Genomic DNA, 19487 nt, shown 5'->3' on the forward strand with positions numbered 1-19487 from the left:
CAGGTGATCCTCCCACCTCAGCCTCCCAAGTAGCTGGGACTACAAGCATGTGCCACTATGCCTGGCTAATTTTTTGTGTTTTTTGTAGAGATGGGGTTTCACCCAGATGCCAAGCTGGTCTTAAACTCCTGGGCTCAAGCGATCTGCCTACCTTGGCCTCCCAAAGTGCTGGGATTACAGGTGTAAGCCACTGTGCCTAGCCAATTAACTCTCATTTTTTCTTTAAAAAACATTGTTACCTCTTTTTTTTTTTTTTTTCCAGACAGAGTTTCGCTCTTTTTGCCCAGGCTGGAGTGCAATGGTGCAATCTCAGCTCACTGCAACCTCTGCCCCCTGGGTTCAAGCAGTTCTCCTGCCTCAGCCTCCCGAGTAGCTGGCATTACGGGCATGCACCACTACGACCGGCTAGTATTTTTAGTAGAGATGGGGTTTCTCCATGTTGGTCAGGCTGGTCTCGAACTCCCGACCTCAGGTGATCTGCCCACCTTGGCCTCCCAAAGTGCTGGGATTACAGGTGTGAGCTGCTGTGCCCGGCCTATGTTACCTTTTACTACAGACTCCTTAACGTGCTCCTCCACTGTTCTTCCTCTCTTCTTACCCTATATATTTTTTTGAGACAGAGTCTTGCTCTGTTGCCCAGGCTGGAGTGCGGTCGTGTGACCTCGGCTCACTGCAACCTCCGCCTCCTAGGTTCAAGCGATTATTGTACCTCAGCCTCCCAAGTAGCTGGAACTACAGGCGTGCTCCCCCTGCACGCCCAGCAAATTTTTGTATTTTTAGCAGAGATGGACTTTCATCATATTGGTCAGGCTGGTCTCAAACTCCTGACCTCAGGTGATCCACCTGCCTCGGCCTCCCAAACTGCTGGGATTACAGGTGCGAGCCACTGCACCCAGCCGACACCATCTCTTTTAAAAAAATTCGTAGCAGTTCAACTGGAAATGAAAGTGCCTTTCTTTAATTGCTGCAATTGAGTAACCAGACAATGAAGATAAAAGAGTATGCAGGCCGGGCGCAGTGGCTCACACCTGTAATCTCAGCACTTTGGGAGGCCTAGGCAGGTGGATCACCTGAGGTCGGGAGTTCGAGACCAGCCTGACCAACATGGAGAAACCCCATCTGTACTAAAAATACAAAATTAGCTGAGCATCGTGGTGCATGCTTGTAATCCCAGCTACTCGGGAGGGTGAGGCTGGAGAATCACTTGAACCCGGGAGGTGGAGGTTGCAGTGAGCTGAGATTGCGCCATTGCACTCCAGCCTGGGCAACAAGAGCAAAACTCTTGTCTAAAAAAAAAAAAAAAGAGTATGCAAGAGTGGACATAGTGGCTCACACCTGTATTCCCAGCATTTTGGGAGGCCAAGGTCGGAGGATCACTTGAGGCCAAGAGTTTGATACCAGTCTGGGAAACAAAGTGAGACCTCGCCTCTATTAAAAAAACAAAAAATTAGCCTAGTATGGTTGTGTGTGCCTGTAGTCTCAGCTACTTGGGAAGCTAAGGTGAGAGGATCGCTTGAGCCTAGGAGTTTGAGGCTGTAGTGAGTTATGATCATACCACTGCACTCCAGCCTGGCAATATCTCATCTCTTAAAAACCAAAAAAAAACCCAAACTTATGCAAGACTCAACCTCAGCTCTTTGGAAAAATATTTTATTCTTACTTAAAAAGTATGAAATAAATATTACTTTGTTTTGTTTTATTTTCTACACATTATGATGACATAAATATTTCAAATAATATGTACACACACAGAGAAAAAGGGCCTTTTTCCCTGCTCCCCTAATTTATCCAGTTTGTTCTTCCGAGGGATAACCACTGTTAAAGCTGCTGTACATGCTTCTGACCATTGCACATATACTATGGGTTTATATGTGTGTCACACATATGACACACACATATGCACATATAAACAACCCATAGGTTTGTACCCGTAGGTACATGTGCAATATGTATGTATAATATATATGTATATATGTATGTATATATATATATTTGGAGGCAATGTCTCACTTTGTCACCCAGGCTGGAGTGCAGTGGTGCAGTCATGGCTCACTGCAGCCTTGACCTCCTAGACTCAAGTGATCTCCCACCTCAGCCTCCTGAGTAGCTGGGACTACACGCATGTGCCACCATGCTTTGGGTCTCCCAAAATGCTGGGATTACAGGAATGAGCCACCACATCTGGCTTATTTCATTTTTCTTGATGGCTAATATTTCTTTTTTTTCCTCACACTGTTGACCAGGAGCCTTTCTAATACTTCTAATATTTCTTTGTATCATTATACTGCCACATATTTAACCGGTTGGCACACAGGTTTTCTCCATACTTTTAACTTTATAAATAGTGTAGCAGAAAATGACCTTTTTTTTTTTTTGAGACGGAGTCTTCCTCTCTTGCCCAGGCTGCAGTGCAGTGGCGCCACCTCGGCTCACTGCAACCTCCGCCTCCCAGGTTCAAGTGATTCTCCTGTCTCAGTCTCCTGAGTAGCTGGGATTACAGGCGCCCACCACCAAATCCGGCCAATTTTTTTTTGTATTTTTAGTAGAGACAGGGTTTCACCATGTTGGCGAGGCTAGTCTTGAACTCCTGACCTCAAGTGATCTGCCCGCCTCTGCTTCCCAGAGTATCGGCATTACAGGTGTGAGCCACTGCGCCCAGCCGACCTTTCTCTTTTAGATGAAGTGGAATTACTGGGTCAAATGATAATGTGTATTTTAAATTTTCGTAGGTTTTCTCAAATTGCTTTACACTGAGACTAAACCAATTTGTACCCCATTCCCCAATACTATTGTGTCTGGAATTGGTGGGTTCTTGGTCTCACTGACTTCAAGAATGAAGCCGTGGACCCTTGCGGTGAGTGTTACAGCTCTTAAGGTGGTGCGTCTGGAGTTGTTCGTTCCTCCCGGTGGGCTCGTGGTCTTGCTAGCTTCAGGAGTGAAGCTGCAGACCTTCACGGTGAGTGTTACAGCTCATAAAAGCAGTGTGGACCCAAAGAGTGAGCAGTAGCAAGATTTATTGCAAAGAGCGAAAGAACAAAGCTTCCACAGTGTGGAAGGGGACCGGAGCAGGTTGCCAATGCTGGCTCGGGCAGCCTGCTTTTATTCTCTTATCTGGCCCCACCCACATCCTGCTGATTGGTAGAGGCGAGTGGCCTGTTTTGACAGGGCGCTGATTGGTGCGTTTACAATCCCTGCGCTAGATACAAAGGTTCTCCACGTCCCCATCAGATTAGTTAGATACAGAGTTTGGACACACAGGTTCTCCAAGGCACCACCAGAGCAGCTAGATACAGAGTGTCAATTGGTGCACTCACAAACCCTGAGCTAGACACAGGGTGCTGATTGGTGTGTTTACAAACCTTGAGCTAGATGCAGAGTGCCGATTGGTGTATTTACAATCCCTGAGCTACACATAAAGGTTCTCCAAGGCCCCACCAGAGCAGCTAGCTACAGAGTGTCGATTGTTGTATTTACAATCCCTGAGCTAGACATAAAGGTTCTCTAAGGCCCCACCAGAGCAGCTAGATACAGAGCGTCGATTGGTGCACTCACAAACCCTGAGCTAGACACAGGGTGCTGACTGGTGTGTTTACAAACCTTGAGCTAGATACAGAGTGCCAGTTGGTGTATTTACAATCCCTGAGCTAGACATAAAGGTTCTCCACGTCCCCACCAGACTCAGGAGCCCAGCTGGCTTCACCCAGTGGATCCCGCACCGGGGCTGCAGGTGGAGCTGCCTGCCAGTCCTGCGCCATGCGTTGGCACTCCTCAGCCCTTGGGCGGTTGATGGGACTGGGCGCCCTGGAGCAGGGGGCGGCGCTCGTCGGGGAGGCTCGGGCTGCACAGGAACCCACAGAGGCGGGGGAAGGCTCAGGCATGGCGGGCTGCAGTCCGGAGGCCTGCCCCACGGGAAGGCAGCTAAGGCCCGGCGAGAAATCGAGCGCAGCGCCGGTGGGCTGGCACTGCTGGGGGACCCAGTACACCCTCCGCAACTGCTGGCCCGGGTGCTAAGTCCCTCATTGCCCGGGGCCAGCAGGGCCGGCTGGCTGCTTTGAGTGCAGGGCCCGCCAAGCCCACGCCCACCCGGAACTCCAGCTGGCCCACAAGCGCCGCACGCAGCCCCGGTTCCTGCTCACGCCTCTCCCTCCACACCTCCCTGCAAGCTGAAGGAGTGGGCTCCGGCCTTGGCCAGCCCAGAAAGGGGCTCCCACAGTGCAGCGGTGGGCGGAAAGGCTCCTCAAGTGCCGCCAAAGTGGGAGCCCAGGCAGAGGAGGCGCCGAGAGCGAGCGAGGGCTGTGAGGACTGCCAGCACGCTGTCACCTCTCACTATCAGTACTGTTTTCATATACCTTTACCAGCTAATTTAAGGAGTTAAATTTTAACTTCCATGAAAGGCAGGGACTACCTTAGTGCTAAGTATCTTTAGTATCTAACACAAAAACAGGCACTTAATAAATTTTGTTTGTGGAAGGAATGAATTATTGAAAGTAATTAATAAACTTATGAAGTTACATTAATTCTATAAAGCCAAACAAGTATTCTTGAGATTGTATCTACTGTGAAACAGTAGGTATAAAATTTGTTACTTACACTACCTCCTTGATTCTTCTAACAATCTCATGAGGTAAATAGTAGTTTCTGAGTTATAGTGGTAGTGCTGCAATGTAAGATTGGTCCTGTCTGTACAACTTCAAAGTCTGTGGCATTTTTCTTTTCTTTTCTTTTTCTTTTTTTGAAACAGGGTGTCACTCTGTCACCTAAGCTGGAGTGCAGTGGTGTAATCATGGCTCACTGCAGCCTGGACCTCCCTGGCTCAAGCGATCCACCTGCCTCAGCTTCCTGAGTAGCTGGGACCACAGGCATGTGCCACTACACATGGCTAATTTTTAAACTTTTTGTAGAGACAAGTCTCAGAGTCTCCTTCGTGGCCAGGCTCTTCTTGAACTCATGGGCTTAAGTGATCCTTTTACCTCAGCCTCCCAAAGTGTTGGGATTATAGATATGAGCTATCATGCCTGACCATGTGGCATTTTTCAGTACCCACATTGTCTCTTTCTTATTTTAAATAATGTAATATTTTCAGATTTTTAGAAACTACCTTTTAGAAATTTTTATGTGGAAGAAAAGCGCATTTTAAATTATTATAGACTATTTTTTAATCTTTCTGTGTCTCCTAAACTAACAGGTCGCTTCTATGTATTTTTTTCTCTTTCTGTATTCTTTCATGATGATTGCTTAGAAATACTAAACTAGTAAGCCCTTGTTCTTGGAATATTTGAGGAAAATTTAGAACATTTTATATGTTTGCCATTTCAGGACTTTGTAGAACAGTGTTGGCCCTAAATAAATAAATAGCAGTGCAGAGTTTTGTTTTTTGCAGTCATGGTAACCACTGCCTCTGTGCATTCCTTTTATAAATGAAAGAAAAAGAAATTGACTGCACTTCTAAGTTTTCTTGTGAAAACAGGAATACTTGTTAAAAAAAAAAAAGTATACAAAAAGCCTGTCCTATAAGGAAATCAGAAGAGATTGATTGCACCCATATATTTTCTGATCTAACTTGGGGGAAAATGTTCCTATTCTGTTTTTTCTTTGTCTCTTTGAGGCATTTTCTCTCATCATTTACTTACTCTTTAAATAATTTGTTTTATTCTCTCTTATAGTTCCCTTCTTTCTATAAGAAGCCAGGTTGTCTTTTCTTAAAAAAAAAAAAAAAAAAAAAGAAAGAAAATCCTTTCCTCCAACTCTAAACTATTCTTTCTTTTTTAATTCTGACACTTTTGTAAGACTAGCTCTGCAGTCATCACCTGTACTTGCTTACCACTTGCTCCATTATTCACCTAGTGTTTTCCACCCCGCATTTCACAGATATTGCCCTGTCAGAAGTTACAATGATCTCTTACTTACAGATCCTCAGGTTTATCAGCTTTCTTCTGTTAAGTCTTTTTGGAGCAGTTTAACTCCTCTTGTTTTAGTGAGAGACTATATTTGTCTCTGATTTTTATGACATCTCTTGTGCTTATCCCCATTAATTAGGCATTTTTTTAAGGTTTTGACTTCTGCCCTTCTGTTTTTATATTCTGTACATTACCTATGATCATTTTCTTTTATGACCATGTTTCATATCTGTCTCTGCTCCTTAACTCACTTCATCTCAGAGTTGTGTTTCCCATAGCCTGGTAGACCTCTCCTTAGATTTCTGGCTATAATTCCAAACTAACTTTCCAGTTTTAATTCAGCATTATACTTCTCCCGTCATCACCTGTTCCCTGGCTCCCCACACCACCACCACCACCACCACCACTACCACCACCACCAACAACAACAACCAGCACTTTTTATACCTGCCCTTACTGTATTTATTTTGAATACAGCACTGATATCGCTAATCTAGTTATTTTGTTTTCTGGACTAAATTTCTTCTTTCTGATTTTCCCAATTCTAAATGAGGCCATCATCAAGTTTTGATTTAATCTAGTGGTCTGCTAATTCACTTAGTTCCATGCATCTCTCATTTTTAAATGCTATACTTGGCTTCATTCTTTTTGTTTTTAGATTAACATCCAGCTTTTAGATTTCTGACAAATTTAGATCTGGGCATGAAGCCTTCCTTGAAAACCAGAGCAACATTTATTCATTTCTAGTTATTCTCAAGTTCTTTTGCCTCACTTTTTAAGATTTATGACAGAATAATAGTCACTATTTATGGTAGCTGATGAGTATGGTTTAAGGGACTGTAAAAGTCAAGGAGAAAATGGTTTTTACAAATTGAAAGAAATTATCTTTCAAAGAGGTTAGAATTAAACAAAAAAGTTGCTTAAGTGGGGATGACTATATCTTTTCATTATTTAATTTCTGTAGCATTTTACATTATTATTATTATTATTTATTTTTATTTTTATTTTTTTTGGTAGAGGTCACAGATCTTGGTATAGTTGTTTATTTTAGTTGCTGAGTGATACGCAGCCCTCAAAGATTCTGACATTGTGCCCATGGTTACACTTGTCCTAGGGAGACCTTGAATTTGGTGTGGAAGAAATAACATCAGTAGTTGAGGTACAATTGGATCAGCATCTGGTCCTTGATTTGCCTCCTCCCAGACGGGGCGGCTGGGCAGAGGCGCTCCTCACTTCCTCCCAGACGGGGTGTCAGCCAGGCAGAGGCGCTCCTCACCTCCCAGACGGGGCAGCTGGGCAGAGCCACTCCTCACTTTCCAGAGGGGGTGGCCGGGCAGAGGCACTCCTCACTTCCCAGACCGGGCGGCCGGGCAGAGGCGCTCCTCACTTCCCAGACGGGGCGGCCGGGCAGAGATGCTCCTCACTTCCTCCCAGACGGGGTGGCGGCCAGGCAGAGGCGCTCCTCACCTCCCAGACAGGGCGGCCGGGCAGAGGCGCTCCTCACTTCCCAGACTGGGCGGCCGGGCAGAGGTGCTCCTCACTTCCTCCCAGACGGGGTGGCGGCCGGGCAGAGGCGCTCCTCACCTCCCAGACGGGGCGGCCGGGCAGAGGCGCTCCTCACTTCCCATACGGGGTGGCGGCTGGGCAGAGGCGCTCCTCACTTCCCAGATGGGGCAGCCGGGCAGAGGCACTCCTCACTTCCTCCCAGACGGGGTGGCGGCCAGGCAGAGGCGCTCCTCACCTCCCAGACGGGGCGGCCGGGCAGAGGTGCTCCTCATCTCCCAGACGGGGCAGCCGGGCAGAGGCGCTCCTCACTTCCTCCCAGACGGGGTGGCAGCTGGGCAGAGGCACTCCTCACCTCCCAGACGGGGTGGCCGGGCAGAGGCGCTCCTCACCTCCCAGACGGGGCGGCCGGGCAGAGGCGCTCCTCACCTCCCAGATGGGGCGGCTGGGCAGAGGCGCTCCTCACATCCCAGACGGGGCGGCCGGGCAGAGGCGCTCCGTACTTCCCAGACGATGGGTGGCCGGCCAGAGACGTTCCTCACTTCCTATACGGGATGGCGGCCAGGCAGAGGCGCTCCTCACTTCCCAGACGGGGCAGCTGGGCAGAGGCGCTCCTCACATCCCAGACGATGGGCGGCCGGCCAGAGACGTTCCTCACTTCCTAGCCGGGCAGAGGCGCTCCTCACTTCCCAGATGGGGCGGCCGGGCAGAGGGGCTCCTCACATCCCAGACAATGGGCGGCCAGGCAGAGACGCTCCTCACTTCCTAGACGGGGTGGCGGTGGGGCAGAGGCTGTAATCTTAGCACTTTAAGAGGCCAAGGCAGGAGGCTGGTAGGTGGAGGTTGTAGCGAGCCGAGATCACGCCACTGCACTCCAGCCTGAGCACCATTGAGCATTGAGTGAGCGAGACTCCGTCTGCAATCCCAGCACCTTGGGAGGCGGAGGCAGGCAGATCACTCGAGGCCAGGAGCTGGAGACCAGCCCGGTCAACACGGCGAAACCCCGTCTCCACCAAAAATACAAAAACCATTCAGGCCTGGCGGTGCGCGCCTGCAATCCCAGGCACTCGGCAGACCGAGGCAGGAGAGTCACGGGAGCCGGAGGCAGGGAGGTTGCAGTGAGCTGAGATCAGGCAGTACAGTCCAGCTTCGGCAACAGAGGGAGACCGAAAAAAGAAGGAGAGGGAGACCGAAGAAAGGAGAGGGAGAGGGAGAGGAGGGAGAGCTACATTATTATTATTATACTTCTCTTGGAAGTTATCTCATCCTTGGATTGTGTTCTGGTATTTTATGTGCCCCATTATTAAGTTGTTAGAATACATATTCCCACTTCTATAGAAAACTTGAAAACAACATTTATTTATTTATTTATTTATTTTTGAGACAGAGTCTTGCTCTGTTGCCCAGACTGGAGTGCAGTGACGCGATTATGGCTCACTGCAACCTCAACTGCTGGGGCTCAGGTGATTCTCCCACTTCAGCCTCCCAAGTAGCTGGGACTGCAGGCGTGGACCAGCACACCTGGCTAATTTTTCTATATTTTTGTAGAGACAAGGTCTTGCCATTTTGCCCAGGCTGGGCTGGAACCCCTGAGCTCAAACAATCCGCTCACCTCAACCTCTCAGTGTTGAGATTATAGGCGTGAGCCACGATGCCCGGCCGAAAACATCCTTTAAAGTCTACATCAAATAGGTTTTTTTTTTTTTTTTTTTTAAAGAGACAAGTCTTGCTGTGTTACTCAGACTGGTTTCAAACTCCTGGCCGCAAGGATCCTCCTGCCTGGGTCTCCCAAAATGTTGGGATTATAGGTGTGAGCCACTGTGCTTGGCCTCAAGTAGTTCTTATTCATCTTTTTTACCACTGTCTTCCACGTCTTATGTACATAGTAGGCCCTCAATAAATGTTAGTTAACTGAAATTATTTCCCTTATGCCTGAGGTACTTTTCCTACTCATGGATTATAGTCACTCTGACACAGATTGCTAAATGGCTGTGGGTAGATTGCATAATCTTTTAAATATCTTTGTCATGAAACTGGTAACGCCTTCTCTCAAAGGGTTAGGTTATCATTAGCTAGTAAAATGCTTTGAAGATGAAAAAGTTAAGGTTGAGGGTTATGATCATCCTATTAAGGGTGAATTGTTAGCATCAGGTTTGTAGGTAGAAGCTTTCCCAAAGCTTGAAGTTAATTAAATGGTGCTGAAGTAATTATTTTGTACCTGTTTACATCGTGGTTGCTTGCTTTATTTAAATCCCCGGATTTCTTTGGAGAGAAGGAGTCTTTGGTAATCCTCTTTATTCTGAGGTCTCTGTCATAGAGCCAAATCAAGATTGAAACCCTCCCGTGACAAAAAAGTAAATATACCAGTACATTGTAGCAGTTAGGATGATGTGCTTTGTATTATACTTCAAGTATGTTATATGCCAGAGGTCCTCAGACTTTTGTGTACTAAGAATCATTTGGAAGCCCTCGTTAAAAACGTTTCACCTCCAGAGATTCCAGTCCAGCAGGTTGTAATTTTTAATGAGTAATGCAGGTGATTTTTGATTCAGGTAGTATGTAAACAACAGTTTGAGAAATACTTTTGAGTGGAATTGAAAGCCAGTAGAATATGCAAATGGCCAATAAATAAATGTGCAAAACTCACTTAAATTGATATTCAAGTAACTGTATACTCGGATTATTTTAAAAATTCAAATATTTTACTTCTTTTTTTTTTTTTTTTTGTCTTCAGTTCAATGGTACATAGTACTTATTTCCAGAGTATGTTTGGGAAACTAGTACCTGCAGATGTTCCATGAAAAAAGAGAGCTTGATCAAATAAGTTTGTGAAATGTTATATACTTTATTCCATCCTTAGAGATTTATTTTGCATGTTATCATAATACTCTTAGAAGTTTTGCAGCAAAAAGCCTTGGACTTCATTGTTTCCCAAACTTAATTCACCATGAGCCCTCCTTTCTTGCCCCTAATAATTTCTATTAATAATTTGTGAACAAATTTCCAGAAATTTTGTTTGTTGTTTTTCCTTGTTGTGGAATTTTAAAAAATAGGGTATGTTTTTGTAATTTAGGAGCTTAAAATCTTGCTAGAATTTCAAGACTTGGACATGGCACTTTAAAGATGATAAATATATAATGCTAAGTTGAAATAATCAAGTGCCCAAATGTATAGTAGGGCTGCAACTAGTAGCAGGGGTAAGCTTAATTTAGGCTAGATTCTTCAGGGAGATTTCATGAAGAAAAAAAAAATGGGTCCTGAGATAGGTCTTGAAGACGAGTGATCAAATTTGATTGGAAGGAATAATGCTGGCCTGGGCTATCTAAATTGGTATAGTAGTTTATAGGTACTAGTTTCTGTATCACAGATATACTGTAGCTTAAAACACATGATGTTGCTTCCTCAGTGACTCCTTTTTTTTTTTTGATAAACAATCATTTTATTACTTGAATACATAGACAAACTTACGCAACCAGGGCAGAGGCTGTGGATGACTCATATTTCCAATTGGGAGGGAGGATTTGCTTGGTCTTGTATTAATAATATCGAGCCAGTCGGTGTCTATCAGAATCAGATGGAATTTGGCATCCTTATCCTTTCTGTTCCTCTCAAGATGCTTTCAAATAGCAACTGCTTGCTTAATTAAACAGTAGAGATCCTCAGGGAGATCAGGCGCAAGTCTTTTGGACTTAAGGTTTCTTAAGATTGTATTGCCTGTCACAAAGCATACTTGTGCAGCACCATATGAGCCTCAGAATCACACTGATTTGTGAGGGAGGCAGACCCTTCTTGGTCAGTTTGTAAGTCTGCTCCTTCATGTCATCAGATGTCAGCTTCAGCCAAGTGGGAACCTTGCAGTGACAGGGCAGAGCTGATTGAGACAGGCCCTTCCCAGGAGCACGCATGCGACTCATGATGGTGGCAGTCAGGCGGTCCAGTGACTACGTCTTGAATATGTTATATAATAATGCTTTTCAAACTCTAATGTGCACATGAATCACCTGGGGATCTTTTAAAAATGGTTTCTGATTCAGTGGGTCTGAGGGTGGAGCCTGAGATTCTACATTTCTAATGAGCTCCCAAATAATGATGCCCATGTTGTTGGTTCACAGACCGGAGTTGGAGTAAAGAATGTCTTGGATTAGTAATTCAGTTAGATGACCTTTAATGCACACTTTAACCTTGGGAGTCTGTAAATATACCAGGTTGGAGTGGATGAGTTAGTATAAAGAAAACTAAAGCTGGGCATGGTGGCTCATGCTTGTAATCCTGGTGCTTTGTGGGCCCAAGGTGGGAGGAGCTCTTTAGGTCAGGAGTTTGAGAACAGCCTGGCAATGATACTCTGTCTCAAATAAAATAAAATAATAAAAATATAAAAAGTAAGAGGCCAGGCGCGGTGGCTCATGCTTCTAATCTCAGCACTTTGGGAGGCCGAGGCAGGCAGATCACGAGGTCAGGAGTTCGAGACCAGCCTGGCCAACACAGTGAAATGCTGTCTCTACTAAAAATACAAAAATTAGCTGGATGTGGTGGCATGCACCTGTAATCCCAGCTACTTGGGAGGCTGAGGCAGGAGAATTGCTTGAACCAGGAGGCGGAAGTTGCAGTGAGCTGAGACCACTGCACTCCAGCCTGGGCGACAGAGCTAGACTCTGTCTCAAAAAAAAAAAAAAAAGTAAGAAAACCATATTAGAAATGAAAGGACTGCTGGGCGCGGTGGCTCACACTTGTAATCCCAGCACTTTGGGAGGCCGAGGCGGGTGGATCACGAGGTCGGGAGTTCGAGACCAGCCTGGCCAATATGGTGAAACCCCGTCTCTACTAAAAATACAAAAATTAACTGGGCGTGGTGGCATGTGCCTGTAGTCCCAGCTACTCAGGAGGCTGAAGCAGGATAATCGCTTGAACCCAGGAGGCGGAGCTTGCAGTGAGCCGAGATCGTGCAACTGCACTCCAGCTTGGGTGAGAGAGCGAGACTCCATCTCAGAGAAAAAAAAAAAAATGAAAGGACTAAATTTAAAAACACTCATTTGAGTATAGTATGGTGACTGACAAAGGATTGTTATAAGATTGAAATATATCTTAAATGATTTTCCACCCTGTACTGAATATAGTTTGGAAGTAGCTAGCTAGCTTTTCTTGGGAACTTAACCTAATAAGTGATGGTGTATTATAAAACTAATACACCATCTTAATTATATACATGCTCATATTTGAATTTCAATTATTTTTTCTTTTGTGCCTTTTAGTACCAGTGTGGCCTTGTGGCTTTTTTTTTTTTTTTGAGATAGGGTCTTGCTCTTTCGCCCAGGCTTGGCGTGATCACAGCTCACTGCAGGCTTGACCTCCTGTGCTCAAGCGATCCTCCCACCTCACCCTCGCTGAGTAGCTGGGACCACTGGTGCATACCACCATGCCTAACTAATTATGATTATTCTTTTGAGACAGAGTTTCCCTCTTGTTGCCCAGGCTGGAGTGCAGTGGCATGATCTCGGCTCACTGCAACCTCCGCTTCCCGGATTCAAGCAATTCTCCTGCCTCAGCCTCCCAAGTAGCTGGGATTACAGGCATGGGCCACCATGCCTGGCTAATTTTGTATTTTTAGTAGAGATGGGGTTTCACCATGTTGGTCAGGCTGGTCTCGAACTCCTGACCTCAGGTGATCCACCCGCCTCGGCCTTGCAAAGTGCTGGGATTACAGGCATGAGCCACTGCCCCTGACTTAACTAATTTTTATTTTTAAGTTTTTAGTAGAGATAAGGTCTCATTACGTTGCCCAGGCTGGTCTGGCACTCCTGGCCTCAAGCAGTCGTCCTCCCTTGACCTCCCAAAGTTTTGGGATTTCATGTGTGAGCCACTGTGCCTGGCCACAGATATTTCTATATGGTAGCATATTGAAAAGGATTATAGATACTTGTTGACAAAAAGAATCAAACTCTGTAAAATATTTAAAGAGATTTATTCTGAGCCAAATATGAGTGGCCATGGACCAAGACACAGTCTCAAGAGGTCCTGAGAACATGTGCCCAAGGTGGTTGAGTTATAGCTTCATTGTATACATTTTAGGAAGACATATGACATCAATCAGTACGTGTGAGGTCTACATCAGTTCAGTCTGGAAAGACGGGAAAGATGGAGGGCTTACAACTGATAGGTGGATTCAAAGATTTTTTTAATTGGCAATTTGTTGGAAGAGTTATTTTCTAAAAACCTGGAATCAGTATAAAGGAGTGTCTGGGTTAAGATAAAGAGATGTGGAGACCAAGATTCTTATTGCATAGATGCAGTGGCCTCCGTTAGAGACAATAGGTGGCAAATATGTTTTGTTCAGACCTTTAAAAGTTGCTGGGCGAGGTGTGGTGCCTCACACCTATAATCCTAGCACTTTGAGAGGCTGAGGTGGGCGCATTGCTTGAGGCCAGGAGTTTGAAACCAGTCTAGGCAATATAGTGAGGTCCCATCTTAACAACAAAACATTAGCTGGGCATGATGGCAGGTGCCTGTAGTCCCAGCTACTTGGGAGGCTGAGGCTAGAGGATTGCTTGAGTCCAGGAGGCAGAGGCTGCAGTGAGCCATGATCACATAGATTGAGACTCTGTCTCAAAAAAGAAAAGAGATTTAGGTATATATGTATGTGTATGTTTATATGGTTATATATTCCTTAGCTCTCTCTGCTGAGAGCACTTAATTGCAGTGAAACCTCAGTAACAGTGAGCACACGTAGTGCCCACCTTTTGGTTTCTAAATACTATCATTGACTAAGAGGAACCAAGGCTCCTTGGAGAAATGCTAATCTAGGGCCAGAGAGGGAAAGTATAAAATAAGCCTACAGAATTCAGTTGTGCCAGAAAGTAAGGAAGTACTCAAAATGATGAGGATATGTCAAAAGACATAGGAATTGTTTGAAGGGGCTCACACTGGCTAAATCTCACATAATTTGAGCAACAAAATAAATAGAGTAGGAAATTATAATTTGTAGAATAAAATAAGAATCCATGATACTGATAAAAATATAAATGAATAAATGAATTTTGGGGGACGGGTAAGCTGTCTGTTAAAATGCCAACTACAAATGTAGAAGGAATGATGGAATTAGATAATCACCATCTTTGTGGTATTTGATAATGGCAAGAGTAGTCAATGAATACTAAGGCTGGTTGGTAGAGATTTGATGAGGAACAGGATATTGGTGAATTATCAAAATAATCCCCCATAATGTGTAAATCAAATACAAAGGAAAACATAGTTACTTTACATAGTTTACAGTGAAGAAACCTGGCAGACATCAGGTTGACCAAGTGACGAGGGTTAACATCCCTAGGGATGGGAAGGATAGGTATAGTATGCACAGCATCATTTCTGTATATTCTTTTTAAGAATATGTGGCCTGAATCTGATTATCAGGAACATCAGCTGGGCCCAGATTGAGGGTCATCCTAGAGAATGAAAGGCCTGTACTCTTTAATTTTTTTTGAGACAGAGTCTCGCTCTGTCACCCAGTCTGAAGTGCGGTGGTTGCTCACTGCAACCTCCACCTCCTGGGTTTGAGTGATTCTTGTGCTTCAGCCTCCCGAGTAGCTGGGATTATAGGCGTGTACCACCACACCCAGCTTTTTAAAAAAATATTTTTAGTGGAAATGGGTTCACCAGGCTTGTCTGGAACTCCTGACCTCAGGTGATCTGCCCCGCCTTGGCCTCCCAAAGTGTTGGGATTACATGCATGAGCCACTGCACCTGGCTCGCCTGTACTCTTGACTGTCAAAGACATGAAAGATAAGGAAAGAAGGAAAGACTGATTGAGGGAGACTGAGGAGGTCCGTTAACTAAATGCAATATGTGTTTCTGTTTAGGATCCTGCACCTGAAAGAGAGGCGTTGTTGGGTCATTTGGTAAAATTTGAATATGTCTGTGGTTTGACTCTGTATTATACCAATGTTCATTTCCTGATTGGTGGGTTATATGGTGGTAATGTAGCAAAGTGCCCTTGTTTTGGGAGGTAAATACTGGAGTATTTAGGAGGGTCTGAGGGATTGTGTCATACAAAAAAGATATATATCACACCAAACGTTTAAGAACACACACCCTTTCTTGAACATTTTTCAAAATAAAAACAAGAAACAACATATTTTTCTGATTATAAATGTAATCTTTCTTGTTTTTATATTTACAGATTATACATTTTGCTATATTTGTAGTATAATTCATTAAAATTTATTGGTTGACAAAATGCTTGATTATCCAAGAATATTAATAATTCTTTTTTTTTTTTTTTTTTTTTTTTGAGACAGAGTCTTGCTCTGTCATCCAGGCTGGAGTGCACTGGCATGATCTCGGCTCACGGCAGCCTCTGCCTCCCGGGTTCAAGCAATTCTCTTGCTTCAGCCTCCCAAGCAAGTAGCTGGAATTACAGGCGCCTGCCACCACACCCAGCTAATTTTTTTTTTTTTTTTGGTAGAGGCGGGGTTTCACCATGTTGGCCAGTCTGGTCTTGAACTCCTAACCTCAAGTGATCCGCCCACCTCGGCCACCCAAAGTGCTGGGATTACAGGAGTGAGCCACTGCCTGGCCCCTAGTGTTAACAATTCTATTTATCTTAATAGGAATAATAAATACATTTTTAACATTGTCTTTCAGAAAGTTGAAGTTGATGGTAGTTTAAGTGATAGCCACGTATCTCCTCCAGCCAAACGCACTTTGAAACAACCTGATTCTGTTTGCAAAGACAAATCAAAATCACGAAGTACTGGTCAGCGAGAGGAATGGAACTTATCAACTGGACAGGCCAGGTGAGAAAGGAGAACTCATTGATTGTTTTTTCTTAAATTACTGAATGTGATTCAGGACTGATATTAATGCTAATTTTCTTAGCCTATAAAATAAGTATCTTGTAAATACTTATAAGTGAATTGTATTAAACTTATTTTATAATTTTTGTATGTAATTTTATTTTCTCCCAATATACTCTAAAATATATTTGTTTTATAAAGATACATGGTATGTAACAGAAATTACCATAAGTAAAACAATAAGGATTTTGATGACTCTTGAGTATGCATATGTATTTATAGTCCTGAAAATTTAAATAAAACATATGGTCAGAGTTATATTTTTATTTGAAAATAAAATCTCCCTTTTTTAAGATTATTGACTATTTCACTTGAATTGATATACTAAGATATAATGACATTTAGATTAATTTTAAAAGACATCTTTTCATCTATTATCCTGTTTTTAACTTAAATTTGCTTTGTGTCTCGTTCAGTATGTATCAGGAAAACTTAATTTTAGTCAGTTTCATAGTAAATTACCGACATTTACTCTGAAACTGACTAAAATTAAGTTTAATTTACTCCCAAATGGTAGTAATGGTTAGGCACACACATAGAAAAGATTTAAACATTGAAATCAGAATCTTTAACTTCTGTTTTATGCAAGTCTTTATTTTTATTTTTTTCTAATTAAAAACAATTTTTTTTTACATGGTCTGGGAACTAAAGGGTTCTTTAAACTCTTTAAAGTAGAAGTGCTGATGATGTGTGACTGAACAGAAGTAAAAGGGAAGTCCTTTGTTTTTATTCTTCAAATATTTAAAAATATTTTGATTTTATATGTTTAGGTAAATTCTGGATACTTTTATTCTCTAGTGAAAAAAATCTTTGGGGTTATATAGACTTTGACAGGCTGTGTACATTTATTAGTCCCTAAGGGGTCTCTGTACTTACTAAAATATACTCCATAAGATGTACCAGTTTATTTTATGTTTTTGTAATTTGCATTATATGGGGCTAAGTAGAAAAATACATGAATCATAGTCTGTTGATTTTTATTTTTCTTTCCCACACCCATACATCTGTGAGATGAAACAGGTCTGGATCATTATGATGATGTTACTTTAGTACTGCCATGTAATTACATTAACGTTTAGACTTGATCTACCTGTTATAATCTCTATCCTGCATTTATTAAATGAATCAAATATCTTCTAGATAAATATTCCTAACAATGTTCTTTTAGTGTTAAAATTGGACTTTTAAGATGATTTTAACAGTTTATTCAAGTGCAAGTAATATACTAGATTTATCTTATTTTATCCACCCAGCAGGCCTTTATGTAAATTGATCTTGATATTTCTTTTCTTTCTTTTTTTTTTTTTTTGAGATGGAGTTTTGCTGGAGTGCAATGGCGCTATCTTCGCTCACTGCAACCTCTGTCTCCTAGGTTCAAGTGATTCTCCTGCCTCAGCCTCCCGAGTACTTGGGATTACAGGCATGCGCCACCACACCCAGCTAATTTTGTATTTTTAGTAGAGACAGGGTTTCTCCATGTTGGTCAGGCTGGTCTTGAACTCTGGACCTCAGGTGATCCACCCACCTTGACCTCCCAAAGTGCTGGGATTACAGGCACGAGCCACCATGCCTGGCCGATATTTCATATAGAAGTCTTTCATATAAAAAGGCCTCAAAAATTTTGGGAGAGCATGTGAAAGATATGCTTCCATTTAGGAATCATTTAGGTACCGTAGAGTGAGATATTTCTTTAAAAAAATACTAAATGCATTTTGAGTAAAAAACTTAAATAATGAATACTAATACATTTACTGTTTCTGTTTTGGCAAAAGGACAATGTTTAGTAGCTTACACAATTCAAAGAGATTTTTGAGGCCAGGCATGGTAGCTTATGCCTGTAATCCCAGAACTTTGGGAGGCCAAGGCAGGAGGATTGCTTGAGCCCAGGAGTTCAAGAACAGCCTGGGCAACATAGTGAGACCTCATCTCTATGAAATATTAAAAAATTAGCTTCAGGCACGTGCTTGTAGTCCCATCTACTTGAAAGGCCAAGGCTGGAGGATGCCATGAGCCCAGCAGTTTGAGGCTACAGTGAGCTGTGATCACGCCATCGCGCTCCACCCTGGGTGGCAGAGTGAGACCTATCTTCGTTTAAAAAAAAAAAAAAAAAAAAAAAAAAAAACAACTTTTTTTTTTTTTTTAGTTTATTCATCTAGGAGTCTGAGTAACTGTTAAACTTTTAACAGTTTAAAATCTTTTGATGTTTCAGATGACCTGAAAATAAAATGCAATTTGACCTAGTAGATTCAATAGAATTTAATTTTAAGGAAAACTTGTAGTTAAAAATATTTTAGATTTTGAGATAATATAAGTACAAAAAATTAAGAATTACTTGAAGGCTTGTATTTGTTTTTATGTCATGAACCTGAGAATCTTGTTTCCTTTATTTTGGTAATCTAAACTCTTATGAGCATCTAAGGTAAACTTATTGAAGTCCTTTCACAAAAAATAATTTGTTAGAAATAATAATTCATATGGAGGAAAATTGAATACAGATAAGAATTAGTATTAGCTATGAAAAATAATGAATTCTAAAGAACTTTGCAAAGACCACTAAGGTCGTTAAAGAAATTACTGTTAATTGGCAAAATAAATTTCCATTTTAGAGTTAGGTAATTGGATGAAGATAGAGATAAAAAGTGGACCTAGAACTTCTGAATCTTCATAAGTGATTTGAGATAGATTATGAGTTTTCTTTTGGGGTGAAACCTGGGTTTAAAGGCCCAAGTGTATCAACAGAATTTTAATGATTGATACTTTTAGTAAAATAGCATGTTTTTGGTCAAAAATATTTTTTAATATATAGTTTTTATATTGTATATAGAAATTTCCAAATATACATACTAATATAGACAGATGTTGTAGCTTACAAATACTGTGAGTACAGATGCTATTTTATTGACTTTTTTGGTCAGCGGATATTTATTTAGCTACTAGTCATTTATTTAACCTGGTATATATCTAGAATAATACGCATACTCTAAGATACAGACAAATTGAAATTTTCATAAGACTTACTGTACACTTGGCTGGGCATGGTGGCTCACGCCTGTAATTCCAGCACTTTGGGAGGCCAAGGGTGGTGGATCACTTGAGGCCAGGAGTTGGAGACCAGTCTGGCCAACATGGTGAAATCCCATCTCTACTAAAAATACAAAAATTAGCTAAGCATTGGCGGCGCGTGCCTGTACCCAGCTAGTTGGGAGGCTGAGGCACGAGAATTGCTTGAACCCAGGAGACA

The 19487-nt window shown here is 42.7% G+C and overlaps 1 protein-coding gene and 1 pseudogene across 6 annotated transcripts in view; one reads left to right on the forward strand and one right to left on the reverse strand.

The window, feature by feature from the left end:
- ATAD2B (ATPase family AAA domain containing 2B) overlaps positions 1 to 19487 on the forward strand; it is a 233208-nt gene that overhangs the window by 15748 nt on the left and 197973 nt on the right. For all 6 annotated transcript variants that reach the window (XR_008522477.2, XM_054548330.2, XM_054548331.2 and 3 more), the window contains exon 2: positions 16035 to 16186. Coding sequence is in view for 5 of the 6 variants with exons in the window: in XM_054548330.2 (XP_054404305.1) it covers positions 16035 to 16186 (152 nt within the window). In the remaining variant the exon portion in view is untranslated. The remainder of the gene's footprint in view (positions 1 to 16034; positions 16187 to 19487) is intronic.
- On the reverse strand, positions 10865 to 11314 carry LOC112132026 (small ribosomal subunit protein uS15-like; annotated as a pseudogene).

Source organism: Pongo abelii, chromosome 12, assembly GCF_028885655.2.
Source record: "Pongo abelii isolate AG06213 chromosome 12, NHGRI_mPonAbe1-v2.0_pri, whole genome shotgun sequence".
Classification (NCBI taxonomy): domain Eukaryota; kingdom Metazoa; phylum Chordata; class Mammalia; order Primates; family Hominidae; genus Pongo; species Pongo abelii.